Raw genomic sequence first — 7,944 nt, 5'->3', positions numbered from 1 at the left:
AATGCTAATCGATCATCAATAGCACTAACTAAGCAAGAATGGAGAAACATTTCTTGTTTTTAAAACCCGAGATCAATTTTCGATGAAATGAAAACATCTTTACGAGTCAACAAAGTCTTTTGATTCTAGTAAGAAGGAAATTCCATACCTAGGCTGGGATTCGACCCATACCCTCCTGATTACCAGGCGAGCGTCTTGACTACAAGACGGAAGCAAGTTTTAAAATAAGGTGCTATGTTGTGACATTACCTCTCCAGATATCATACGCGCACCGTGTTACTCAACTTCAGTGTCCTCGTGAGAACTAATGTTCCCAAATGTGGGTATTCCCCAAAGAAACTTTCATGTAAAAAGTTTAGAAGGAATTGTTTACTCTTGTAAATATTGTTGGATTCCTATGTTTCTATTTCAACATTTAAGGTCTTCCTCTTTTTGTCTTGTGATGTTCTTTTAGAATTAGGAAATAAATTAAATATTTTTGCTGATTTACAACCTTATATCATCTCACTTGCATTTTATTTTTCACATCCAAAAATCCCTCTAGCAAAAAGCACTAAATTATGTACCAGCGGCAAAAGCATGTTGAATGCCATTTGTGTTCATCTCAACAGATAATGATTTTCAAATTTGTCTGAAACATAAAATATTTGGACAAGTTAGAGGGAGAGCAACCAGAAATACTGACCTATTCTCAAATCCAAATTAAAACAAGCGCTCTTTATCTTTGCTCAACTTTCTTCTCTCTTTATTCACGTTGGGTATATAATCAACAGATAATGATTTTCAAATTTGTCTGAAACATAAAATATTTGGACTAGTTAGAGGGAGAGCAACCAGAAATACTGACCTATTCTCAAATCCAAATTAAAACAAGCGCTCTTTATCTTTGCTTAACTTTCTTCTCTCTTTATTCACGTTGGGTATATATAAAAAAATCCTTTTCATAAAATGTACAGTACAAACAAAAAATATATAAATTAAATATATCTCTAAAGTAATAAATATCAAAAGTATCCTTTACTTTAATTTACAAATCACAGTGCATATAACATGGAAACCCTAAAGTAGGGAACAATTGACACGATGTTTGAGCTGACACAGCCGTGTCAGAAAATAAGAGTCAATGCTCGCAGCATTTTACTATCGAAAAATCCTATACACTGTAAAAAAAAATCTCAATATAATTTGCCAGTAGGGATAACCTAAAAACTGCAACAAATACTTATATCTCACTAAAAGAGGACGTTAGTGGTCCAAGGTCCAATTTAACATCCTAGGAATAATTTCACCGGACACATGCACAGGAGACATACAGATCTCTCTGTTGGGATGCTCTTTTTTTATACAATTTTCTTTGGCAAAATATCCCACCGTAATAATTTCGGCTGAATGTTGATACAATAATATTCCATCTTGTAAAATAAAAAGGTTTTCAAAAAAGATTTATGAGTAATTAAACGTTCGTAAAACGTATTCATTGTAATATCTCGGAACTGTAATGTTTAGAATTCTGATTGCAATTCTCACTGGGAAACAGTATAAAGCGTACAACAGCTTCAAACATTCTGATTTTAAACCTGGATGGTTTAGGTATAATACTAAAAATACGATGGTATAAGGATTGAAATAAAACGATGTTGTCTACAAATGCAAAGGGATTGGGTACTAGGGCATTTTCCCAAGGTTTAAATAAAATTCTTCGTTGACAGTATATAAAAAAGTAAAAAATTCTTCTCAGTAAACCAATAATGACGGCAGTATCATATCATCTGATTTGGAAAAGTTATAATTAACACGAGGGTAAAAAAAAAAGAATAGGCTAACATACAAAAAGTGTAATAAATGGTGTATAAAAAAGAAGAAATCAAATTAACAGAGTACCTTCTTTAAACAGCCAAACGGCGGACTTTTGTTAAGTAACCAAAGTAGAACAAGTTCGAAGCTTCTCGGGACGTTCTCGGAGCCTGTTCCACCTGGGGCTAAACAAAAATCCCTGTTCTAATTTAAAAAGCATCTTTTCAAATAAAAATGTTTTTCGTCAAAGATATCCTCTCAATTGACTCAAATATATTCCACCGTAACCAAAGTAGAACAAGTTCGAAGCTTCTCGGGACGTTCTCGGAGCCTGTTCCACCTGGGGCTAAACAAAAATCCCTGTTCTAATTTCAAAAGCATCTTTTCAAATAAAAATGTTTTTCGTCAAAGATATCCTCTCAATTGACTCAAATATATTCCACCTAACAAACGAACCTAGACATTCAAATATCTTCTCATATGCTCACAATATAATAAGAACCTAGAAAATCACTCGTCAAGGGAAGCATATCGGGCTAGGGTAAACTAGGATTCAACTGAACATTAATACCCCATATAGCGTACTTTTCTTGGGGAATCATAACCGAGTTATCAGTACATACCTATTTTCAAAGAAAACTCAGGATAAGATTTCAGATTAGTCACAGTCACGATCCAACAATCTCCTTACTGGAACACCGAATTTCAAACCGAGTAGTGAAAGGTTTTCTAGAAACTCCAAGGCCCCTTTCAAGGTCTCACCGAACTAGGATTTTCCAGGCTTTCTTTCTTGTGAAACATTCCATGATTTTCATGGTTTTTGTTTGATAGAGGTTTTTAACGTCACTGCAGTAGAGGTTGAACGTCGCTAACTGCTAAGGTTTTTAGTGACCATGGTTTTCCAATCCAATGACATTATGAGACTTTGAGTTGCTTGTCTTTCAACCAATCTATAGTCATCTGCTGTTAACTACATACACATTTTCCATGTTTTCACTGAACTCTTTGTACCTAATGTACATAACCTATAACCTTATCAGATTTGTTAGTTTGCCAAAGTATAAAAAATTCAGAATCATTAGTAAGAGCGACTTTGTGGTCACCATGTATCCATAACTTTCAACCAATGATATGTTTGTGAAAATGTCACTCAGCTTTCATGCTAATAACACCATTGTAATTTTTCGTGTTTTAAGAAGTAGGTTGGTTAGGTTTTCGAACTCTGATTTGATCTACAGTTTTACTTCAAAACTTCTTGATTTTATCACGTCCTAATTTCATGAGTGACGTTCTTTTCATAAAAAATCACCTTTGTGATTTTACCCGACGAAATTCCCTGACCCCGCCGGGAATCGAACCCGGGTCTCCCGCGTGCAAGGCGAGCGCAGTGACCACTACGCCATGGGAGCTGACCCCTCCTTTTATAATTTATACCAAAAGAAAGTAAAAAGGCGGAAGAAGAAGAACAAATAAAAAAGAAGATAGAGGCCTCTACTTACCCTGAATATTGCGAGGACTCGGATATAAGGCGCGCACACAGGGAGGCAAAGGTTTGACGCTGGGTCCACGAAGGTGAGTGTGCAAAGTCTTCGGCCAGAGTGGTGGTAAGGCAACGCGTGAGAGTGGGGGAGGGGGCGAGATGAACAAATAACTCGTCAACCTGTAGGCAAGGAGGTTGAACGAACCAAGTAAGTTTCAAGTTTTAATTGGACCATTTGAAAAAAAAAAAAAAAAAGTCGATCTTTATTTCGGAGCGACAAAAATGTCTGCTACTTTGGACTTCACGGGAATGTCCAAGCATGTTAATCCCATATCATTTGCCAATGGCTCTAGATCTGTCCGATTTTCATATGAAATTCGGGAGTCACTTGGTCTACATTTTCTCTTGGAATTTTCGGCTCAGTCCAGACCCATGAAATCCCTGTTAGGCCATCGACTATCAGAAGATGCATCTGATCAAGTTCGCCTGTCAGGTCTACCTGATGGTGTCCATTTAAAAAAAAAAAAAAAAAAAAAAAAAAGTCGACCTTTATTTCGGAGCGACAAAATGTCTGCTACTTTCGACTTCACGGGAATGTCCAAGCATGTCAATCCCGTTTCATTTGCCAATGGCTCTATATCTGTCCGATTTTCATATGAAATAGGCCATCGACTCACTATCAGAAGATGCATCTGATCAAGTTCGCCTGTCAGGTCTATCTGATGGTGTGTGCTTCTCTCTTCTGAGGTGGGAGGGGGAGATCTCCGTTGGTAGAGTTCCCTATATCGAACCTTGAAAGAGGTATCATTTTCTGACTAAATTAAATTTTTGAAAAAGATTGTACTTTGGTACCGCTTTCCCACCACTTCAAGACACATTCCTTTATATCCATCCATGCATATTCAAGTACGGAAAACGTTGGTCAGATTTTTTTTTTTTAGTACTGGCCAGGATTCAAACCCAGCACCTCCAGGTTTTGTGCGTAACTACTTTTGACCACTCAACAGAGGTAGGCATAATTTTCTGATTGGATTCTCTCTCAACCAAGTAAGAGTTATTATTATTTTTTTTTTTTTAATTATTTTGATCTTTACTTCAGAATAACAGTGTCACATTCACATTTAAAATTTCAGAGGGAAAAAAAAAAAAAAGCTCCGACCCTCAAAGAAAATGAAGAAATTGAGCTGAATATTTTTTCTGCGATGGTCAATGATTTTGTAAACATTTCAGATAACATTCTAACCTCAAAATTTTCAAACGAAGGTATCTAAATAAGCGGGAGGTTCCAGGCTAGTTTAGTTCTCAAGGGATAACACCTACCTCGATTATTTCTGTCCAAGGCCGAATTCAAAGGAACCGAAGAAAGAATATCCCGAAGAATGTCCTTGAGAGAGTTTTGAGAAGATAAATCTTGTAGGAAAGGCAGGACTGTAGGTCTGAAATAAATGATAAGCTACGAGTACTCGTATGCAACGCAGGGAAGGGAATCCTGAACTTATTCCTTTTAATAGGTTGGGTACATGTAGCTCTACTAATTGCCAGGACTACTAAGTTTCAACTTGGTTTAGTTTTAACTCTGGGTGAAGCAATCTGTTTAGTTGATTTCAAACTTTTCAGTCTCTTCAAACTACAATTAAAATTTCAATTTAGTTTTATAACCGATATGCTATTATACACATGGCATCATTATTTTATCACAATTTCATCACTAGAGATTCGTACAAGCTGAACCCATCCTTTAGGGCTGTTTGCCCTACACCTAAGCTTCTGATATTAAATCACTAAAAGTAACCCTCTCCTCTGTTTGCTCCCCAGGTATTGGAAATCTCCAACAACAAACTCCGCGCCCTCCACGCCAACTCCTTCCTCCACCTGCCCAACCTGAAAGTCCTCTATCTCAACGACAACCTGATCAAATCCATCGACCCTCTCACCTTCGAGCCGCTCACCAAACTGGAAACCCTCGACCTGAAGGGCAACCTGTTCACCACGCTGAACATCTCTTATCCCAAGTCCCTCATCAGGTTGTATTTGGGCGCGAACACGATTCACATGGACAGGTTGAATCTTCAGAAGGCCCATAGCGTCCAGTATCTTTCCCTCCGGAAGGCTGGTCTCTCCGAAGTCCCTGATATTGGATTCCTTCCCAACTTGGTGGAGTTAGACATAACGGAGAACTCCATCACTAATATCTCTTCCACTCATTTGGCCTCGTTTTGTCGTCTCAGTGTGCTTCATATTGATGAGGATGTGTTTTCACCGGAGATGTACTGCGACTGTATCCGGTTCAAACATTACACGGACGGCAAGATGACCGTGAAGAACTTAGAGTGCAGACCTGTTGATGATGGTCGACCGGCCGTCGATCGACATCAATTCACATCGATCGATGGCCGTCGGCTATGTGTGGATACACCTTTGCAATTAATCTCATACTAACATGTCCTTTCTTTCTGTTTGTTCTTTTATTACAGGACTCGCCTGTCTGTTCGCACTATTCGGTTTCATTTCCTGTAACGACTTCGACAGCAGTCTGCTGCCCGCCAAACGCTGTCACTACGCTGTCCTGCATCGACTCTTTACAGCTAACTGCTCCTCTCTAGAATTGACTACTGTGCCTTCGTTTATCAATCCAGATACTGAGGTATGTATAAAGCTTATTTATTTATTACTATTTTAACGGGGGCTACCCATTTTTTACAACAATCCCTAATTTCTTAACAATACATATAAAAGCAAATATAAAATTAAATTTTATTGTAGGTGGCTTTCTTTTAGATACCTAGCAGCCTATCATCATTGGATGTAATCCCCCTGCCTCGATATTTAATTTAAGGACTTTATTTTTATAAGATTAGGTTCATAAGTAGAAATTGATTTAATTTCTAGGGAAACTTATTGTTATACAGCTACTTATACCAAATATTTTGATCTAGTATACATAATTAGATAAGGTATTTTGTAGGTATTTTTGTACAGAAGAAATCTAGAACCTATTTTATTTTTGTACTTTTCGTGAATGTTTTTTTGGATCTACACCTAGGAATAATTTGATCATGTTACTTCTCTTAAACGACTGTTTTGAATCCACCTAGAAATATTTTAAATTTTACTCTCAGGGGGCCCCGGGGCCGGGTCATCTATGTGCGGAATCGACTCGTAGGCGGAATCTTTTTCTTCGTAATTTCTCGCCGTGTCTCTCCCACTCGAGGCAGGTTCTGTGGTTTCACCACCATGGTTTTCTGCCGTCTCACAATCGCTTGTGTTCCTGCCCGTATTTCCATCACCTCGCTTTGCCGCCGTATCTTTTTCGCTGAGGTTTCCGCCGGGGTTTCTCCCCTTATCTTGTTGGTTTGAACGTCTATTTTCACTGGGTTGTTGAGGTCGTCTCCTGTGTTGGACGCCTGGCTTTGGTTCGGGCTCTTCGGGATCACTGGAGCTGGTTTTCATCATCTTACTGGTCGGCGAATTATCCGAGCTGCTTGTGCTGTCCTCGGTGTCTCCGTACGACTGTGAACAGGAAAACGAGAGGAAGCAATGTAAATCTTGAAATACTTTAGTATACAAAAGTTAGATCCATTCACTCACTCACTCTGTTCACACACTGATTGCTCTATCTTCAGAAATCCAACACTTAAAAAGCCGAAATTTGGCAGGAATATTGAAATATTCCCATTTTCCTAAATTGTTCTATATTCTGGACGTGCAATAAGAGAGGATTTTGCCGAAATCCAAACCGAAAGCGTCCTCAACGGAGCTTAGAAAAAAGCTCCGACCCTCAAAGAAAATGAGCTGAATATTTTTTCTGCGATGGTCACAGATTTCGTAAACATTTCAGATAACATTTTAAACTCGAAATTCTCAAGCGAAGGTATCTAAATAAGCGGGAGGTTCCAGGCTTTGTTGTGGACACACTGGTACAAGGAGAGTCGGTCCATACATGGTCCAGAGTCTAGGCTAAGGCAGGTCACCTTGTACAAACAAGGTGACCTGCTAGTTTAGTTCTCAAGGGATAACACCTACCTTATTGACTTCGGTGTCCGTGGTGTTGGTGGCGATATTATCCGGATCTTGTGACTCCGGTTTGAGCGTGGCGTAATACCGGACATCGGAATCCGGATCCGACATGAGTGTGAGCAGAGTGTTGATGAGAACATCGCTGTGCGGACACGGGCTTTGGAAGTACGCTGTAACACATAGCATGCCGATAATATAAGTCAGCCTAGTTAAATGATTTTTCCTTTCCTAATGTCAATGCATATTGAATTATTGACCTAATGTGATGCCTACTGATATTAGGTTTTTTTCGGTCGTGGGGATGAAAAATTGAAAGACTTTTGGTAGTGGGGATAAAAAAAACAAAGAAGTGAAAAATCAGCTAATAAAATTTTAAGTTTTACCGCAAGATCGTCTAACTACTACTCTCGTGAGGACAATTGACTAGCTAGGTAATTAGGAAAATTGATTGCAAAGGATTAGCGGTGCTGTGATATCAAAGGTTGTGAGCTTTTTTTTTTATCTATTTATTTATTAACAATTTTATTCTCGTTTTCACTAGATCGTCTTCTTTCCACTATCAAAATGCAAGCCTCTTTCATTACCTCTATTTGATTAATACTTACGCAGTGGGGCTACATGAAGGGCCAGGGCGCGGGCTACGCACAGGCGCA

At 38.6% G+C, this 7,944-nt stretch overlaps 1 protein-coding gene across 1 annotated transcript in view; it reads right to left on the bottom strand.

Moving 5' to 3' along the window:
• LOC103524642 (serine/threonine-protein phosphatase 4 regulatory subunit 1-like) overlaps positions 1-7,944 on the bottom strand; it is a gene marked incomplete in the record, with an annotated part of 34,448 nt that overhangs the window by 1,496 nt on the left and 25,008 nt on the right. Inside the window, 2 exon segments of the mRNA XM_026819996.1 lie at positions 6,562-6,784; positions 7,298-7,461. Of these exon segments, the coding sequence (XP_026675797.1) occupies positions 6,562-6,784; positions 7,298-7,461 (387 nt within the window).

The sequence above is a fragment of the Diaphorina citri genome, unplaced genomic scaffold, assembly GCF_000475195.1.
Source record: "Diaphorina citri unplaced genomic scaffold, Diaci psyllid genome assembly version 1.1 scaffold110, whole genome shotgun sequence".
Lineage (NCBI taxonomy): Eukaryota > Metazoa > Arthropoda > Insecta > Hemiptera > Psyllidae > Diaphorina > Diaphorina citri.
This window is presented reverse-complemented; position numbering and strand designations above follow the sequence as displayed.